Below are 21,016 nucleotides of genomic sequence, written 5' to 3' on the forward strand. Positions count from 1 at the left end.
AACAAGTGACCTAAGCGACTCTGAGCATGGTATGGTCGTCGGTGCCAGGGACGACGGTTCCAGTACCTCAGAAAGGGCCGGCCAATTGGGCTTTTCACACACGACAATGTCTAGGGTTTATCGAGAATGGTGCGACGTACAAAAAAAACATCTAGTCTGCAGCAGTCCTGTGGGCAAAATCCGCTCGTTGATGAGAGGGCGAAGTGAATGGCAAGAATCGTGGCAAGCTGACAGGTGGGACACAAACAGGCAAATAACGGTGCAGTACAACAGTGGTGTGTAGAACAGCATATCTTAACGCACAACTCGTCTATCCTTGTCACGGATGGGTTTTTGCAGCAGACGAGCACACCGGGTTCCACTCCTATCAGCTAATAACAAGAACAAGCGGCTCCAGTGGGCACGCGATCACCAACACTGGACAATTGAGGAGTGGAAAAACATTGCCTGGTGCTGACGAACAGACTGGTCACTAGAAACACACATCGATTTCAGAATTTTGAGAAGGTCCTGAGGACGTGGATATATGCTGTCCTCGGTGCTCACCCCATAAATACAACAATTTTGGCACAGCACTGTTTTAACTGTAACCATGTGAAATTAACCCTGTAACCTAACCCTGTAACCATGTGGAATTAATGGGTCAAAAATCAACGTTCATCCAATTACGTAAAATCCCGAAGTGAAGTTATAAGATCAAGTTGCCGACGAATCCCGGTTCCTGTTGCGTCATGCTGATTGCAGAGTCAATTTGGTGTAAGCAGCGTGAGTCCATGGCCCCACCCTACCTGGTGTCAACAGTACAGGCTGGTGGCGGTGGTGTAATGGTGTGGGGAATGTTTTTCTGGCACACGTTAGGTCCCTTGATACCAATTGAGCAACGTTTACATGCCCCAAAGAATTCATGTTGTTCTGGAGGCAAAGGAGGGTCCGACCCGGTACTTGATGGGTGTACCTAATAAACTGGGCACTGAATGTATATTCACATAGACTCATGTTCATCATTGTATTGGACACTCACTTAGCTAAGCTACCCATTCAAAGTACCATGCCCAGAACATTGGTGTAATGCAGTGGTTACCGCCACCACTCCATTTATAAATGACAAATCTTAATAATAATTCTGTCTACAAGCCAGCTGCAGTGGATCTCTCATGACCCATAATTGGAAAACACACTGTGTCAATAGTTCCTCTTTTCTGCACCTGAGGATTAGACCTCTGGTATGGAAACGTTCTTTTATAGGGTTATCTTTGCATAACAACCCAAACTGCTAAATCATGTTTTATTTGTTGACCTTTATTTATCTAGGCAAGTCAGTTAAGAACAAATTCTTATTTACAATGAAGGCCTACCCCGGCCAAACCCTCCCCTAACTCAGATGAAGCTGGGCCAATTGTGCGCCACCTAATGGGACTCCCGATCACGGCCGGTTGTGATACAGCCTGGTGATACAGCCTGGGATCAAACCAGGATCTGTCGTGACGCCTCTTGCGATGCAGTGCCATAGACCGCTGCGCCACTCGGTCCCCCAATGATGGATATTAAAGAACTACAGTAGAAAGCTGTGATGGAATTGAACTGGCTTCACATGAGTGAGATTTATTTCGTTTTTTGAAGAATATCCTAGAATATCCTGGAATAGCTGACATTGCACACAGGCATTTGAATTGAATGGCTCATCTATTACAATGCGTCTGGAAATCCTCCCTCCTCTTCCCCCAAAACACCCAGTCCATATGCTCCAATCAGAGTACATAGAGAAGAGGTGCAGAATGCTGATCATTTTTTTGTCGTTACTATCATTCTAGCATGCTCAAAATTACCTGCTTTCTTTTCAGCTGTCGGTTATCACCTTCCCATAACATTACATTGTCTTCAGTGTAATGTTATCGTCCCAGTGACTGGTATTCTCTGTGACCTTGGGTATGTATTAGAGGAGTAGGAGGATTTAATTCCAGCTCTGGCTCTCTGGATACCTGCTCTCATACAGTGATGAGAGACTGGAAGCTTTTACTTTTTTAAATAAAGAGGAAATAGATTTTGGGATTATTTGGCATGAAGCAACACACCCCATATGTCACTGGAACCAGGAACGTCAGTAATCATGCCAACTGCTCAGCTTCGATCTGCTTTGTAGTTTTCCCAGTCCCAGTGTTTGGCACGGTCTCTCTCAGAGGATGGAGTTTTGGGCTTGCTTGGTGTGTGCGAGAACGAGAAAGGGGGAGAATGCTTGTTTATGGAGAGAATTATTGGGTGTTTATGCGTTTGTGTAATGGAGCGAGTGTGATAGAGGGAGAGAAATAGAGAGACAGATTGTGTGAGTACCTGTTCTATAAACGCCCTGGCCCCTCTCCCCCTGGCCCCTCTCTCCCTCTCCCCCTGGACCTAGAAACAGACGCTGGTTCAAAGAGCTGTGGAATACCTCTGGTGGCAGCTGAATCAGCTATGGGTATTTACCTAGTGGCGGCGGCTGTAAACAATATCTGGTACTATTATTTGTGTCAAATATTAATGCTAGAAACGTTTTGTTTTTTATTCTAGTTTCCCATCAGTTCCACTGGAGTTAGATGAAGAGGGATAGACCATTCGTTTTAAGATAAAGAAATGGCTTGGAATATACTTGCACTTGCCATTGTTGTTAGATTCCATTGTGATTAGGGTTGGGCGATATCAACATTTTCTTATCGTCATTACTGTCCTTCTCGCATCCCGGTTTAGTACGTAAGGGTTGCCAAAAAGCGTCTGGGTGTCTAGTACCAGAATGCTAACAAAATTAGAACAAGTAGTAACGAATTTCCATGGAAGCTGCTAGCTAAATATGCTAATGAGCGCAAACATAAATAAACGAATTGCAAAGACCGGCAGTCCAGCTCATAAAGTTATACATATATAGGTAGGAGCTACCGAATGTCATTTTTGGTGCGTTTGGACATTTACAAGCGAATGTGAATGAGAGACATTGTGCAAGCAAACAGAGTTTTGACGCATGCTTGTCTGAAGCAAGAACAGTACTGGCTCTGGAGCAGCAGAGCCAGTACTGTTATGTCGGTCTGTTATGTCATGTTATGTCGGTCTGGAGTCGCTAGGGCAACGGGCCTGCTTGCCCTGCTCAGAGAGGAAGGGGGAGGAGCAGACCGGCCGAAAACGGAGAGGAGAAAAAAACGCAAGGAAATCAAGATAGCAGTGGCAGCTGTACTGATTTCTCAAACTCTGCAGAAAGCTTAACACTATGATGCCCCGTCTCAAGATTGATTTTAAGCAAAACATTAGGAAATGTAGCTGGCTACATTCTTTCTATGATAATCATTAGAAATATGGCCATGTATTGTTTTTCATTGTGAACTCATTTACTTTTTTGGCTGCCAGACAAATAGCGTTGCACTTCTGTTCTCATCTGCTGAAAATGAAGCTATTTTCTGCCGAATGTGCTGCACAAATGTTTTCTGGGAAGGAAAACTATAGTTGCATGTCCTAGATCACTATTGAAGCAACAAAAAAACACTTTTGGCACTATGCGACCCTTGTCAATAGACAGCTGGAATCACCTGCTCCCTCTTTCTCCCATTGTGCTATTTACAAATACACACACTGTGTGACCTGACAATGGCTGACTGGAAGCTGCTCTTTGTCACTGCAGCTCTCCCTGGGGCAGGGGAGCTAAAGCCACTTAGCTCTTCTAATTGTCACCGCTGGCCAGTTGACTGGTAGACCCCTGACTCAACACATAGTATAACACACAGACACATTGGGGCTCTGTCTCTGCGGAGGGACTCTGATGGCTGTGTCAGCCTGAGGCTCATATCTCGTCACCTGAACCCCTGACCTTTCATACACAGATGTTTTTGTTTAGGGTGAAGTACACCCCTGACTCCTGACTACCCAACCTTTTGATCTATTGACCTATGACTCCCGCTCTCAGAATCCTGGGGCTGAGACTTTTTCAATGGGGCTCTAGTTTAGAAGGTCGCAGAACGATTCCACACGACCTCATGTTCCTCGTGACAGAGGTTTGTCTTTTCATCATGTAATTCTATGGCATTTTTCACATTCTTTTGGCAGTGTAATTTCTGTATACAAAAAAAAATATATATTTTCATGACGTTAAACCTTTGTGAATAAGTCCATAGTAGTTGTATGGGACCACTTTAAAACACATAAATTTGTATTTGTCACATGCGTCGAATACAATAGGTGTAGACCTTATTGTGAAACTCTTACTTACAAGCCCTTAACCAACAATACAGTTTTAAGAAAAATACCTATCAAAAAAATATATATATAATAAAAGTAACAAATAATTAAAGAGCAGCAGTAAAATAACAATAGCTAGGCTATATATAGGGGGTACCGGTACAGAATCAATGTGCAGGGGCACCAGTTAGTTGAGGTAATTGAGGTAATATGTACATGTAGGTAGAGTTATTAAAGTGACTATGCATAGATAATAACAGAGAGTAGCAGCAGCGTAGAGGGGGGGGGGGCAATGCAAATAGTCTGGGTAGCCATTTGATTAGATGTTCAAGAGTCTTATGGCTTGGGGGTGAGACTGTTTAGAAGCCTCTTGGACCTAGACTTGGTGCTCCGGTACCGCTTCCTGTGCGGTAGCAGGGAGAACAGTCTAATGACTAGGGTGGCTGGAGTCTTGGACAATTTTTAGGGCCTGTCTTTTCAGTCTCCTGAGGGGGAATAGGTTTTGTCGTGCCCTCTTCTTGTCTGTCTTGGTGTGCTTGGACCATGTTAGTTTGTTGGTGATGTGGGCACCAAGGAACTTGAAGCTCTCAACCTGCTTCACTGCAGCCCTGTAGTCCACAATCATCTCCTTTGTCTTGTAATGGTTTTAGTGCTTGATTAATGTCCAATTGTATAAAGCACTAGGAAGACCCCTCTGTCTGTCTTTGTTTCATTTTCACGTTCAACCTCCGACGCAGGCCAGGAAAGGTCATTCTAAGGTCATTCTAGGAAGCATAGTATGACACACACGCTCAAGTTAGATCTCTCTCTCTCTCTCTCTCTCACACACACACACACACACACACACACACACACACACACACACACACACACACACACACACACACACACACACACACACACACACACACACACACACACCTCTTCTCCCCCTTCACTTGTAATATAGCTGAGTGGAAAGCGGATACCTTTCCCTCTCTCCCAGCCTCTGAGCTACATGTAGAGAATCCCCAGAAAAGCCCTTAGGCCTGACCTTGTACACAACGGTGCAGTGTGTGCGTGTGTGCATTTGTACGCCGGAGACAACAATCTGGCAACCCAGCAGAGAATTTCCTCTGGATTTATTCCCATTCCAAATTACACGCGACTGTGTAGAAAGATACCTTTTGTTAAAATGCCATTCTCCACACTTCAGCATTGAATGGGCGTCATTGTTATGGGTTTTGAATGGTGGCTTTTTACAGTAACATGATTCAATCTCTAAATTGTGATGTCGGTTAATAAATGTTGGATGTTTTCAGATTGCATTCCTTTCAAAATTCCCAAATAACCGAATAGGTTGCCTCTCAGATATCAAGGCATTAGCTCAGTGGGATAACACAGTCTTGGGTTAATGTGTATGCGTGTATTTTGTCAGTGTGAGCAGTCCTATCTGATGCGGGAGCATGAGGACGTTCAGGAGCGGACCACCCTAAGATACGAGGAGAGGATCACAGAGCTGCACAGCATCATCGCTGAGCTCAACAAGAAGATAGACCTGCTACAGGGCTCTACCATCAGGTGGGTGGTACACACAAATGCACACTAACACACACAAGCACACACATACATGCGCACATAGGCAGGTATGCAGACTAGGGTTGGGCGATATGGCCTAAAAATCTTATCTCTATTTTTTTCAAACTTGCGAGCAGTTATATATCTCAATAAAAAAAATATATATATATTTTCTCTAGATAAGATTTGTTGTAAAGGTCAAATAGACTGAATTTCAAAGAGTCAGCAATAATCTAATGAATTCAGGGCTTGTGAAATTATACCTAGGCTAAATATAAGCCTTCCACAACCATAAGACCCACTAATAATTCAATGTTATCAAAATAGTTTAACCTGTTTTTGTTGTTGTTGCAATAATCACTGATCTGGCTTTCACGTCTGTCTATGAAAATGCCCTTATTTGTTACAAATTTAACTAGAACCAAGCATAATGCACATTCACAAGGAATGACTAACTTCTTGTAGCAGGCATTAGGCTATAGAAAATTAAAACTGGTCTCATCAAAAATCTCTCAAACCTAACGTGCTAGGGATTATCCAGCTAATCTGTATATTTCAAGTTTAGCCAACTTGGATCTATCCGTTAGCTAACAAGGTAGAACAGTTGAATTTTTATGAACACACTCTTCTGTTCATCTCCAACTGTTTGAAAGCCATGATAGCCAGTCCTCTTTTTTTGGATGTAGAAATCAATTGGCCTGCCTTATTTCTCAGAATGAGAACGAGTTGCCAATTCCTTATCTAATTGTGTTGTATGCTTATTGCACATTTAAAAGCACAGACTAAATAGCTGGTATAACAGTATTTAGCTAAAATGCTGCTAGCGGTACATGGTACCGCAATGCCACGCACGACAAACTGAGCATTCATTTTCCAGAATCAATGTTCATTGATACTCTCGTTTTAGTAGTGTCTACTCTGCATGCAACTACATGAGTAGTTGAGACATAAAAATGGTATCGTTAGAAAAGGTAACTTCTCTATTACAGTAAAATAATGTCTCAATGTGTTCCGGTGTCCATGTGGACCAAACCTCAAACGCAAATAGCGAGTTGAAACTGCTTGTCAGAAAGGAAAATATGATCTCTCAACTTTGTTAATGTGAGGGGGGGACAGGCTCTGTGTGTGTGTGTGTGTGTGTGTGTGTGTGTGTGTGTGTGTGTGTGTGTGTGTGTGTGTGTGTGTGTGTGTGTGTGTGTGTGTGTGTGTGTGTGTGTGTGTGTGTGTGTGTGTGTGTGTGTGTGTGTGTGTGTGTGTGTGTGTGTGTGTATATATATATATAAACCATAGAGGAAGAGGTGAAGTGAGTACTTTCACTCTGGTTAAAACCTGTCCAAAATAAGGCCAATGGGTTTATGTTGGACCTAAGCTTGTTGCCTGCCTACCCGCCTTTGGGACAGCGTCTTCCATTGTTAGGGCAGAGACGTGCATCTCGTCACTATACACGAATCACTGGTGTAAATGGGAAGGTGCATACAGCACAAAAGAGACAAGACCAAAAATACAACATGAGAACAAGCGGACATAAACGCTCAAAATAACAGGCATTTGGAATATTGCGCAAAAACATACGTTCAAATTAATTTCATATATCGCCCAACCCTAATGCAACACACACACACCACCACCACCCTCAATTCCCTTAGGTACCCTAATTGTGCCTCCCTTTGATTGGAATCCCTTTTTAGTACCCTTTCGTTTAACTCTCTTCCTCCGTTGTTTACTTACTGTAGTGAAATCAAAAGGGCAGCATTTGCGTCAGAGGCCTCCTAAATGTTTGTTTTCCTAGCTCAAGTGCCCTCTCCAGCCCTCTCCACAGGTGCTTAGCACACCGATGTGCACCGGAACAAACTCCTCTGACATAACAGGCATGGTTTTGAGTGCTAAGCAGGAACATTAACCAAACAATTCATTAGAATGAACTCAAGCATGGCAACCCCCCAACATTCCTCCATCTCCAAAATGTGTACTGGTTTTTGATTAGGTTCATTATAAAGTCTGTTTTCTTTCATGCTCTGTTCATTTGTGTGTGTATGTGTTTGCATAAACTGCCATACCAATTCAGTGTATCCTGCGACATTTTGTCAGAACAGCACATAAGTCTGTGAGTCAGTACTTTCTATTTGCCGACCTTGTGAGAACTCTGCGATGTGAATTTACTGCCTGGCTATTTATTTCACAGATGTACAATAAAGATTGTATCAAATCAATGAAATGCATTCAAACAACCCTATAATTCAGATCTACTGCCAGGACTTGACGTATCAATGTTTGGTGGTAGCAGCAGTGAGGTTGTCTGTGTCTTTCACATACATACGGAATATTCACATAGTCCTATATGCTTGTGCATATATTTAAATACTAATGCCGAGAAGTTCAGACAGGTTCTCATCTGAAGCACGTACTGTAGATATGCGCGCACACACACATACAGTATTCACACCCCTGACTTATTCCACATTTACATTTAAGTCATTTAGCAGACGCTCTTATCCAGAGCGACTTACAAATTGGAAAGTTCATACATATTCATCCTGGTCCCCCCGTGGGGAATGAACCCACAACCCTGGCGTTGCAAGCGCCATGCTCTACCAACTGAGCCACACGGGACCACATTTTGTTGTTTCAGCCTGAATTCTATTTTATTTTATTTTTTTACCCATCTACACAAAATACCCCATAATGACAAAGTGAAAGCATGTTTTTAATTTATTGAAAGTGAAATACAGAAATATCAAATTTACATAGGTATTCCAACCTCTGAGTCAGTACTTTGTAGGAGCACCTTTTGGCAGCCATTTACAGCTGTGATTCTTTCTGGGTAAGTCTCTTAAGAGTTCTACACCAGGATTGTGCAACATTTGCCTATTATTATTTTTTCAATTATTTAAGCTCTGCCAAATTGGTTGTTGATCATTGCTAGACAACCATTTTCTCAGGTCTTGCCATAGATTGAAGTCAAAACTGTAATTTTCCACCGGCCACTTAGGAACGTAAGCATCTCCAGTATAGATTTGGCCTTGTGTTTTAGGTTATTGTACTGCTGAAAGGTGAATTAATCTCCCAGTGTCCGGTGGAAAGCAGATGGAACGGGTTTTCCTCTAGGATTTTGCCTGTGCTTAGCTCCATTCTGTCTCTTTTTTATTTAACACCTCTTCAGTCCTTAATGATTACAAGCATACCCATAACATGATGCAGCCACCACTATGCTTGCAAATATGGTACTCAGAGAGTGGTACTCAGTAATGTGTTGTATTGGATTTGCCCCAAATATAAAACTTTGTATTAAGGACTAAAAGTTATATTCCAATTTGTTTTTGTAGTATTACTTTATTGCCTTGTTTCAAACAGGATGCATGTTTTGGAGTATTTTTATTCTGTACAGGCTTCCTTGTTTTCACTCTGTCAATTAAGTTAGGTATGTGTGGGGTACAGGGGGTTGAATACTAAGGGGTAACAAAGGGGTTGAATACTTGTTGACTCAAGACATTTTCACTGCATTTTTATTCATATGTAAACATTCCTAAAAACATAATTCCACGTTGACATTATGGGGTATTGTGTGTAGGCCAGTGACACAATCTCATTTTTTTTTTTTTTAAGCCTACAGTATATAGGCTGCATCTCAGAGGGGTCAAAGTGTCATCTAAAGGTTCTTGCAGGTCATTTTTTCCAGATATTAACCATGTTAACTATATTCAAAGCTTTTAGGATTCACATGATGCATGGTTACTGTGTCTGCTATTATTAGATGAATAGCTCATACCATACAAAACAAAAAGATCTGTCCACCATCATCTGTCCTATGGCCGTGTGTGTGTGTGTGTGTGTGTGTGTGTGTGTGTGTGTGTGTGTGTGTGTGTGTGTGTGTGTGTGTGTGTGTGTGTGTGTGTGTGTGTGTGTGTGTGTGTGTGTGTGTGTGTGTGTGTGTGTGTGTGTGTGTGTGTGTGTGTGTGTGTGAATTTCTTCTTTTGAAAATATGTGTGAGTCATACCCGTCTTGTTGCCAGATCTGTTTATGCTTTAGCCGATGTCATTTCCATGACAGCGTTATCCAAGCACAAACATATCTGGTAACAAGGCTACTATCATATCTGTTGGACCTAACTCAGACATAACTTTGTGACCCTCTGTCCCCCAGGGAGGAGGATGAGTTTTCGGAGCTGCGTTCAGAGCTCAGCCAGAGCCAGCAGGAGGTCAACGAGGACGGACACAGCCTGGACCAGGACGGGGCGTCCGTCTCACTGCCTGAAAACCACTCCACCCTGGTGACCTCCGACATGGGTAAGGAAGGACCCAATTTGCCTGTCCTGCTTGACTGTATATCAAGTTATGCTAAACCCATTTACAATCAACTCCTGATAACGGCGCGTTACTTAAGTGCAAACTCTGTTTAAGAGCAGTGAAGTTCACCCAGACCCGATTGCATTCTTTTGACTTGCGCAAAATATCTTCATACTCCGTTTTAGTGGACACATTCACAACAGTCCCAAGCCATTGTATTGATCAGGAGTTGGTTCTACACAACCAGTAGAATGAATGCACGCTATATATACAAAAGTATGTGGACAACCCTTCAAATTAGTGGATTCGGCTATTTCAGCCACACCCATTGCTGACAGGTGTATAAAATTGAGCACACAGCCATGCGATCTCCGTAGACAAACATTAGCAGTAGAATGGCCTTACTGAAGAGCTCAGTGTTTTTCCATGTGGCACCATCATAGATGCCACCTTTCCAACAAGTCAGTTCATCAAATTTCTCCCCTGCTAGAGCTATGCTAGAGCTACCCCAGTGACCTGTAAGTGCTGTTATTGTGAAGTGGAAACAACTAGGAGCAACAACGACTCAGCCGCAAAGTGGTAGGCCACACAAACTCACAGAATGGGACCGCCAAGTGCTAAAAATCGTCTGTCCTCGGTTGCAACTCTCACTACCAAGTTCCAAACTGTCTCTGGAAGCAACGTCAGCACAATAACTGTTCGTCAGGAGCTTCATGAAATGGGTTTCCATGGCCGAGCAGCCGCACACAAGCCTAAGATCACCATGCGCAATGCCAAGCGTCGGCTGGAGTGGTGTAAAGCTCACCTACATTGGACTCTGGATCAGTGGAAACGAGTTCTCTGGAGTGATGAATCATGCTTCACCATCTGACAGTCCGGCGTACGAATCAGGGTTTGGCGGATGCCAGAAGAACGCTACCTGCCCCAATGCATAGTGCCAACTGTAAAGTTTGGTGGAGGAGGAATAATGGTCTGGGGCTGATTTTCATGGGACAGTCTAGGCCCCTTAGTTTCAGTGAAGGGAAATCTTAACGCTACAGTGCTACATCTTAACGCTACAATGCCCCTATTCCTGTTTCAGCATGACAATGCCCCTATTCACAAAGAGAGGTCCATACAGAAATGGTTTGTCGAGATCGGTGTGGAAGAACTCGACTGGCCTGCACAGAGCCCTGACCTCAACTCCATCGAACAACTTAGGGATGAGTTGGACCGCCGACTGCGGGCCAGGGCTAATCGCCAAACATCAGTGCCCGACCTCACTAATGCTCTTGTGGCTGAATGGAAGCAAGTCCCCGCAGCAATGTTCCAACGTCTAGTGGAAAGCCATCCCAGAAGAGTGGAGACTGTTATAGCAGCAAAGGGGTGACCAACTCCATATTAATGCCCATGGTTTTGGAATGAGATGTTCGACGAGCAGGTGTCCACATACTCTTGGTCATGTAGTGTATATACTCTCACTCTACTCTTTGTCACTAATAACTGCTTTGATCAGTGGTTCTTTTGAATCATCTCTCCCATAGAGAGACTGTTCCCTATCTGTGTATGTCCTCCCTTGATGGATGGCCTGTTACAAACCAGTGGCTATAGGGTTGATGGCACACAATACACATTTATAGGCTTCTACAGGAGCAGTTATGTGTGTGTGTACATGTGTGTCTCTGACAGAGTGAGTGTGTGCATGTGTGTGTTTGTGCACTCTCCCACAATGGAAAATTGATTCAGCACTCTGCTAAATCAATTTTCCATTGTGGGGGAGTGCACAAACACACTGTTGGGTCTGTTACAGAACCATTTTTCCCAAACAACACTGCACTGCACGGCAGTTCCTTCAAGACGCTATTAATACTACCCTCAGTGGTGCTGAGAGCACCCAGCAATCACTTGTCAATGGTAAAGAGCTTCATTGGTTTCTCTTATTCATCATCCTCAACGTTTAGCAGAGCAATAGAAGAAAAACATTTTTCAATATTCGCAGTCCTTCGTCCCTGGCTGTAGCCGCGGCAATCTTATCCCCACACGAACAGGATTTCACCAGTCAGGAAATTGTTTAGGAAACAAATTCAAGTTTTGTTCATCTTCACGTTCCTTCGCACTGTGCTAATTGCATTTGCATTGTTGGCAGAATCTGCACTTAAGGGGGGCACTTGGGGAAATACATCTGCTACTCTCCACATTTTAATTTCCCACACAATGTACACAGGCTCTGTTTGGTCTTGGACAATAATAATAATCATCATCATCATCTTCATTATTATTTTGGATGCAATATAGAAGCAGATGCTAACCATCGACATGCATGTCTTTGCTGCTTTGCAGGGATTGTATTAAATATGCTAATTGAAATGAGTTTCCGATGAGCTCATTTGATTACCTCTGGAGATAAGAAGTTGACAGAGTGAAACACCTCCCAACATTTGGGAACGCTAAGCCTTCCATGTTTGACGGATGCATAAAAACATCCCCCACCTCAGACAAACTGATATCTCGTTTATATGACTCTTTTCAATCGGTTAGCACACCCTCTACAGAGGCCATTAAGGCAAAATGGGAGGAAGAACTAGGGACTGACATTTCGATGGCAGACTGGGAAGATAGCTTGGAGTATATCCACACCTGCTCCATTAACTCCAGACATCGGCTCATACAATTCAAGGTATTACACAGATTACACTATTCCAAAACCAAACTGCATAGGATATTTCCTGATACATCCCCTTTGTGTGATAAATGTCAGGCTGCACAGGGTACACTACTCCACTGCTTTGCCCTATGCTCTAGCTTGCATGGTTACTGGTGTGGAATTTTTAGGATCCTCTCTGAAGTTCTGGAGACTTCAATTGACCCAGACCCGGTTCTGATAATCCTGGGAGTGTCTGATTCCCTAATCGGACTAACCAACCCCCAAAAACAACTCATCTCTTACAGTCTCATTTCGGCAAAAAAACTAATCTTGTTGTTCTGGAAAAAGAGGGAAGCGCCCACTACCAAATTATGGCTCAGCGAATTGGCAAACACTGTACACTTAGAAAGGATTAGATATATTCTGAACAATAAATTATTAACATTTGATCAGATCTGGCAGCCTTTCCTCTCTTACTTGGACCATTCGGCGCTGTGAATTTGTACTTTTTAACGCACTCTCCATTGTAATATTTTAATCCACCTCTGGGCAGCACGTGCTGGCACCGCCACCCGAGCAGCGGGGAGGGGTATAAGGGGAAGTTATAAAGGGGGGGAGGGATAAAGGGGGGGGTGACACCCACCCTCTTTCTTTCTACCTGTCCTTGTTTTGTATGTCTTGTTTTGTAATAATTGTTTTGTACCCAGAACTCTGGATCTTTTTATTTCTGTCTGCTCTTTTATGTTTAGTTAAAAATTGTATACCTGCCTTTCATACCTATACAACATTCCTGTGTGTGTTCAATAAAAATATTTGAACGAGAAGTTGACAGAGTGAATAGTGAATAGGGAACGGAAGCTCTGAAAGTGATGAAGAAGCTTTGGTTGGGGCTAGTTGCTTGTCTTGCAACCCCAGGGTTGTGGGTTTGATTCCCGCAGGTCTTAACTGTAGGTCGCTGTGGGTAAATGTACGGAATGACAATATTGTCATAATATATCATAAAAAAGAATGGTCCTGCTTGTATCTTCCTCTCAGATAGTTATGTGTTATTGTCTCTAAACAGAAGATGTGTGTGATGTGGTTTAATTAGTGTTTTACTAGCCTGCAGCATTCCTCCAGTCAGCCTCGGACATTCAGTTAAACCATTAAGCATATGGCCGGTTATTAGTATGTCACTGGTTTTATTTATTTTATTAAACTAGGAAAGTCAGTTAAGGACAAATTCTTATTTTCAATGACGGCCTAAGAACAGTGGGTTAACTGCCTTGTTTAGGGGCAGAACGACAGATTTTTACCTTGTCAGCTCGGGGATTCGATCTTTCAAGCTTTCGGTTACCAGTCCAATGCTCTAACCACTAGGCTACCTGCCGACTAGTACACAATACATCCTCACTCTGCTGCTATGCTAACAAGGTCACCTTGCTCATGCAGACTACAGTAGTTGTGTTGTTCTTTGCACATTGAGATTTTAAGTATTTTCTCCTAGGTCTGTGAATCTGGCACTAGCCCTATTATTTCTCCCTGTATCAGGCACACTGGCATTCAGTCATCTGATACCAGATCAGTTTATTTGACCCCGGCCCTGGGCTTCCTCGCTGTAGACTACTGCAGTGACCTCAACTCTGTTTTCCTGACATTACATCAGGCTTGTAAACATTGATCTGTTCCTAGACCAGTTAAATCTGACCCCGGCCCTGTGTTTTTGTCCGTGTAGACAACTGCAGTGATCTGAACTCGGAGCTGCAGCGGGTTCTGACGGGGCTGGAGAGCGTTCTGTGTGGGAGAAAGAAGAGCACATGCAGCCTGTCTGTGGCCGAGGTGGACCGCCAGATAGAGCAGCTGACCACCGCCAGCGAACACTGTGACCTCGCCATCAAGGTAAGACACCAGGAAATGACTTGCGGCGAAGACTGAGACCCGTTCTAGAAAGTCCATTTCCTTCCTCATTATAAACATAATTAATTGGGAGTTAACAGTAAAGGATGATAAAGAGTGGACAGAGTGAGAAAAAAACAACATGCAGGATAGATGAATATAGGTGAACCCAATACTGGTGTGCAAACCTCTCCTATCAAATGCATTCACAGATACTGTAAATAAAAGAGAGTGAGATGAGTTATAATAACACACGCTGTCATATAATGTTGAACTGTCCTGCTGGAAAACCTGAGCCACTTCCAGTAATCAGTCAGTAGGGGTCCTGGGGTGACCCTGGGTTGGACCCAGCAGTAACCAACTGCCTGTTTCAGTCTGGGGGCCGGGGCCTGTGTGAGTCAGAGTGATGTCAGCCTAATGTCTGACTGATGGGGGCATGATGGTGGTCCCCACGGTGATGCCTCAGCTCTGGTAATGGAACCCTGTCTGCCTAGTTGTCGTCTTCGCAGCGATGTGAGTGCCAGCAGTCCTGAGAGGAATTCAGTCTGCTAGCTATTGGTTTCCTCGCAAAATTATTATACAACACACACACACACACACACACTGAAAGATGAGGGAGAGATGGGGGGGGGGGGTGAGAGAGGCAGAGTGAAGGACGTAGAGAGAGCAAGCGCTAGACTGAAGGGAGCTCCTTTCCTCATACACCTAGTGATTTCACTGAATATGAGCTGATGGCACAATGGAAATATGTCCTTGGTGTTAAGACTACTAAAGGCTTGACAGACAATCACCATCACTGGCATTCCTTTAGTGACAGTCACAGCCCACTGTAATGTGGGAGAATGGATTTACTTGGCTTTATTTTTATCAGCCTGAATCGACCTCCGTCACAAACTATTGTGTCAGAGCAGCAATGGAGGATAGATAGCTAAACAAACTAAAAGTATGTGGACACCCCTTCAAATTAGCAGATTTGGCTATTTCAGCTACACCTGTTGCTGACAGGTGTATAAAATTGAGCGCACAGCCCTGCAATCTCCATAGTCAAACATTGGCAGTAGAATGGCCCATACAGAAGAGCTGTGACTTTCAACGTGGCACCGTCATACAGTAGGATGCCACATTTCCAACAAGTCAGTTCGTCAAATTTCTGCCCTGCTAAAACTGCCCCAGTCAACTGTAAGTGCTGTTATTGTGAAGTGGAAATGTATAGGAGCAACAACGGCTCAGCTGCGAAGTGGTAGGCCACACAAGCTCACAGAATGGGACCGTTGAGTGCTGAAGTGCGTATCGTATAAAAATCGCCTGTCCTCGGTTGCAACGCGTCAGCACAATAACTGTTCGCTATAGCATACAATGACATTCTAGACTATTCTGAGCTTCCAACTTTGTGGCAACAGTTTCAGGAAGGTCTTTTTCCTGTATCAGCATGACAATGCCCCTGTGCACAAAGCGAAGTCCATACAGAAATGTTTTTTTGAGACCGGTGTGGAAGAACTTGACTGGCCTGCACATAGCCCTGACCTCAACCCCGTGGAACACCTTTGGGATGAATTGGAATGTCGACTGTGAGCCAGGCCTAATTGCGCAACATCCGTGCCCGACCTCGCTAATGTTCTTGTGGCTGAATGGAAGCAAGTCACTGCAGCAATGTTCCAACATCTTGTGGAAAGCCTTCCAAGAAGAGTGGAGACTGTTATAGCAGCAAAGAGGGTACCAACTCCATATTAATGCCCATGATTTTGGAATGAGATGTTCCGTGAGCAGTTGTCCACATACTTTTGGCCATGTAGTGTATCTACATTTTCTAACTAACAAATTAAACTTGGCTATCAAATTCAGTTCGTGATTCCAAAACTGAATCCAAAATCCTAAATCGTGATGTGAAAGAAGTCATTGAACACTGTTCTTATATTTAATTTCTCTCCCTTTTGTTGGCTGGCACAGTGGACACAACCAGTGCTAATCGATTAGGATGAGGACAAGAGCTTTCTCCTTGGGCTTGAAAGAGAGGATATCGAGCTGGCTTTTTCCATTATGAATCTGACCTCACTTAATCCTAATCCAATTACATTTTGTGGGAAGAAAAATGGACACCTTCACATTTCCAGTTGAGGCTTAATCCCAAACCGATCCCTGGAGTCGTCTCTAGACTGAGTTGTCCTAATGGTGTCTCCCTCACAAAAACATATCTAAAATAACGGAATGTATGTAATTTGATAGAAACAATTATTGTCCAATGAGTATGAGAGGTGGATCGGATACCATTTTTCCTACAACGACCTGTCCAGTCCTTTCAGATTTGCGAGGAGAGTCAGCCAAGGGTCTAGGGATGGGTTTTGGATTGGGCCATGGTATTCCGTTGTGAATGTGGGCCCAATCCATTACCATGTACTAAGCCTATTAATAGATATTGGGTGTTCATTTGGCACAGACAAGGTTAAGTCACTCCATGTTCCATAGTGGTAGTTGGGCTTCTAAAAGAGTTTTGATGCGGTTGATAAAGCCGATCCCTACCTCATACAGAGGGAAAGGCGATGTACTTTATATGATATAGAGCCCATAGACACCATGAACCCACCAGAATCCGCCATAAACCCACCAGAATCCGCTACCATGAAGTATGAAGTTTAACAAGAGAGTGTAAAATACATATGTAAAGTGTTTGAGAGATTAAAATTATTTATCAGAGTGAATTCAGGACATATTGGACCACACTCAGCTAATTGGGGGTATTTTAGTGCATTTTCTAATATGTTACAGATTTCAGATGTTCTTCGTTAGAAATATATCAACCTTGAAATTGTGTACTACTGTAAACAATGTATAAGTTCAAGCCAATACTAGGCCACAGAAATAGAGACTATTCGATACAGTACCACCCATCTCAGTATCACTGGGGCTTATCTTAACCATGCTTAGGTTAAGACTTAGATTTGGGAGATTGAGTGCTGGGCTGGACTGGGATCTACAACAGTCAATGAGACTTGGGATTTCATTCTCGTTCCCTTCCTCATTCTCATATTCCCTCTATCTTTCTCTCTCTGTTTTTGTGTCTCTCTGTGTCTGTCTCTCTGTCTGTTTATTTCTGTCTGTCTATCTCTGTCTCTCTATCTCTCTGGCTGTGTGTGTGTCAGCTGAGAGGGAGATGGAGGGATGAGAGGACTAGCTGGATGGAGGGATAAGAGAGATTGACGCTCCATGGTGGAGGACAGATGAAGGCAGGACTCAGGCCTGTCTCTAAGCCCACTACACACCTATGAATCACTCACCAGAGATGAGGATCTGTAGAGGCAGACATGGTCATAGACTCCATCCCTCTGCCATATCTCACACACCCTCACGCACACACATGCGCATACACATACAGTTATACACTCTGAAATATGGGCACTTTGGGAGATCAGGGGTTTGTTCCACTGGATAAAAATAGGAGAAAGACACATGTACATACATCATAGTCTAGGATGCTTGTTCTACTCGTGTAAATTGAGACACATGGTGTAGGGCTACACTACACACAAATTATGAACATGAAATTGGTGAACTGACAGGGGGAAATCCTGTGTGAAAATGTATGTGCCTGACGTGTTTGTATTCTTGTTTTGTCTGTCTCACGTTTGTTTTGTCTCTGTTCTTTGTTTACATTTTTCTCATAATTTCCTTCTCTTTCTTGGGGCTACTTCTAGGTACCAAAAGGTTCTTCTTTTTGATGCCATTTTCATTGAGTCCCAGAGAAACCAGAGTCATTCACATTTGGTTACTAGAATTGTGACCATGTAATCGCAATCTCAACACTATACATACTGCACTGTAAAAAGGTGTGCCTTTCCCCAGACGGTGGAGGAGATCGAAGGGGCCCTGGGCCGGGACTTCTACCCCAGCCTGTCGGAGGAGCGGGTGCGCTGGGAGAAGGAGCTGGCAGGCCTGAGGGAAGAGAACGAGAGCTTGACAGCCATGCTGTGCTCCAAGGAGGAGGACCTGAACCGCACCAAGGCCACCATGAACGCCATCCGGGAGGAACGCGACCGCCTGAGACGACGGGTCAGTCAGCTGTGTCCCGTTTATATATATTTTATATATTTTTTCAGTTGGGCATTTTGTCTAGAGCGACTCACAATAGAGCTGTGTACCTATAAACCTTTATATGTGACTGTGTTGGTGGCTGATAAACTGGGATGCAATGTTGCTTATTACTAAGGCAGGTTTAATAACATTTTTATTGCCTCTAGCCCATAACAGAAAATACATAGTGATACATAGTACCTAGTATCTAGTGAGGTGGAAGGGGGAAAAGAAGGGGATCAAATTAGCAATGCATGTTTCTCAGTTTTCTTTCTATGTTTCATGTTTTTATTAGCTGCCAAAATAGTGGCGTGAACTTGAGCCTGTTGCCAAATCTCCAGTAAATGTGTCCTAGTGTGAACCTGTTCGAGGCAGAGAACTAAGACCTGAATAAGACTGAATCAAAGAAATCTCTGCAAAGAGGCTCTAAAATGTAATTATGGTCCACCATTTCCATTATTGGATTGAATGATCTGCGGAGAGCGGCCGGGGGTTGGAATATAAACATGATCTCTGATGCGTTGTCGCTAGGCCACTGCACTGACACGCGCGCATACCGTCTCTAATTAAAACATGTTTATTCAGGGACGTCTGAAGGAGAAGAAGACATTACTGGGCAGGAGTGGTCAGACACATGTATTTATCCACATTTCTACAAGAATGAACCCTTTGAATTCTCCAGCTGCAAACTGAGATCTGCTGTCTGAACCAAACAATGGTTCCCCGGTTAGGACGGGCCTCCGAATTAATACGTAGAGCACTTTTAGACACATAATCAAATCTGGTGTCCTCCTAAGGCTTGCTGAAGCTGGTTAAGGCGGTAATGCAATTGGGTCTTTCTATAAACTAGGGTACCAGTGAGGATTTCCTACACTGGACAACTTGTTACAGCTGTTGATAAGTCATTGAAGATATTCGCACATGTTTTTCATGTCATTACTTTAAGATATAAGGAGGATCATGGCTATATTCAATGCAATTAACGAGTTGATTTAAAACCTATGTTTAACCCTTTATCATGGTTGGTGTCTTGGCAGAGTGATAAGTATCATTTTTTTGTCTTTATCTGTTGTGGTCTAGTACTGTATTCTTGCTATCTAGGGCCATCTACTTTAAGTGGTGCCTGTCTTCCCAGTGGTCTACTTGGTGTGTGAACTGCTGACTGCTCATCATTTGCAGATAGTTGTTGCCACATCAACCAGGATCAAGATGCAGGGACATTTGTGACGTGTTTTGGTAATCAGTGGCTGTATTGGAGGGGGAGTGGTTTCACCTTTCCTAGGCAGTCAGCAGTTAGTACAGGAAGGTGTGCTTTCCACCTCTGCTAAGCAATTAATCAAATCAAATCAACGTTTATTTGTCACGTGCGAAAAAAGGTGTGTGTATGTGTGTGTGTGGGGGTATGTAAAGAAATAAAACAACAGTAAAAATACATTTGAAAATAAGAGTAGCAAGGCTATATACAGACATCGGTTAGTCAGGTTTATTGAGGTAGTGTGTACATGTAGGTATGGTTAAAGTGACTATGCATATATGATGAACAGAGACTAACAGTAGCGTAAAAGGAGGGGTTGGCGGGTGGTGGGACACAATGCAGATAGTCTAGTTAGTCAATGTGCGGGAGCACTGGTTGGTCGGGCCAATTGAGGTAGTATGTACATGGATGTATGGTTAAAGTGACTATGCATATAAGATAAACAGAGAGTAGCTGCAGCGTAAAAGAGGGGTAAGGGGGGGCACACAATGCAAATAGTCCGGGTAACCATTGGTTACCTGTTCAGAAGTCTTATTGCTTGGGGGTAAAAACTGTTGAGAAGCCTTTTTGTCCTAGACTTGGCACTCCGGTACCGCTTGCCATGCGGTAGTAGAGAGAACAGTCTATGACTGGGGTGGCTGGGATCTTTCACAATTCTTAGGGCCTTCCTCTGACACCGCCTGGTGTAGAGGTCCTGGATGGCAGGCAGCTTTGCCCCAGTGATGTATTGGGCCGTACGCACTACCCTCTGAAGTGCCTTGCGGTCAGAGGCCGAGCAATTGCCGTACCAGGCAGTGATGCAACCGGTCAGGATGCTCTCGATGTTGCAGTTGTAGAACCTTTTGAGGATCTCAGGACCCATGCCAAATCTTTTTAGTTTCCTGAGGGGGAATAGGCTTTGTCGTGTCCTCTTCACGACTGTCTTGGTGTGTTTGGACCATTCCAGTTTGTTGGTGATGTGGACGCCAAGGAATTTGAAGCTCTCAACCTGCTCCACTACAGCCCCGTCGATGAGAATGGGGACGTGCTCGGTCCTCCTTTTCCTGTAGTCCACAATCATCTCCTTGGTCTTGGTTACGTTGAGGGATAGGTTGTTATTCTGGCACCACCCGGTCAGGTCTCTGACCTCCCTATAGGCTGTCTCGTCATTGTCGGTGATCAGGC

At 43.7% G+C, this 21,016-nt stretch overlaps 1 protein-coding gene across 2 annotated transcripts in view; it reads left to right on the forward strand.

Moving 5' to 3' along the window:
- The window catches only part of LOC129818490 (colorectal mutant cancer protein), a 125,795-nt gene that overhangs the window by 62,039 nt on the left and 42,740 nt on the right, over nt 1-21,016 (forward strand). For both annotated transcript variants that reach the window (XM_055874433.1, XM_055874434.1), the window contains 4 exons: nt 5,612-5,754; nt 9,892-10,034; nt 14,372-14,535; nt 18,370-18,576. In XM_055874433.1, the coding sequence (XP_055730408.1) occupies nt 5,612-5,754; nt 9,892-10,034; nt 14,372-14,535; nt 18,370-18,576 (657 nt within the window). The remainder of the gene's footprint in view (nt 1-5,611; nt 5,755-9,891; nt 10,035-14,371; nt 14,536-18,369; nt 18,577-21,016) is intronic.

This window comes from Salvelinus fontinalis, chromosome 21 (assembly GCF_029448725.1).
Source record: "Salvelinus fontinalis isolate EN_2023a chromosome 21, ASM2944872v1, whole genome shotgun sequence".
NCBI classification, from domain to species: domain Eukaryota; kingdom Metazoa; phylum Chordata; class Actinopteri; order Salmoniformes; family Salmonidae; genus Salvelinus; species Salvelinus fontinalis.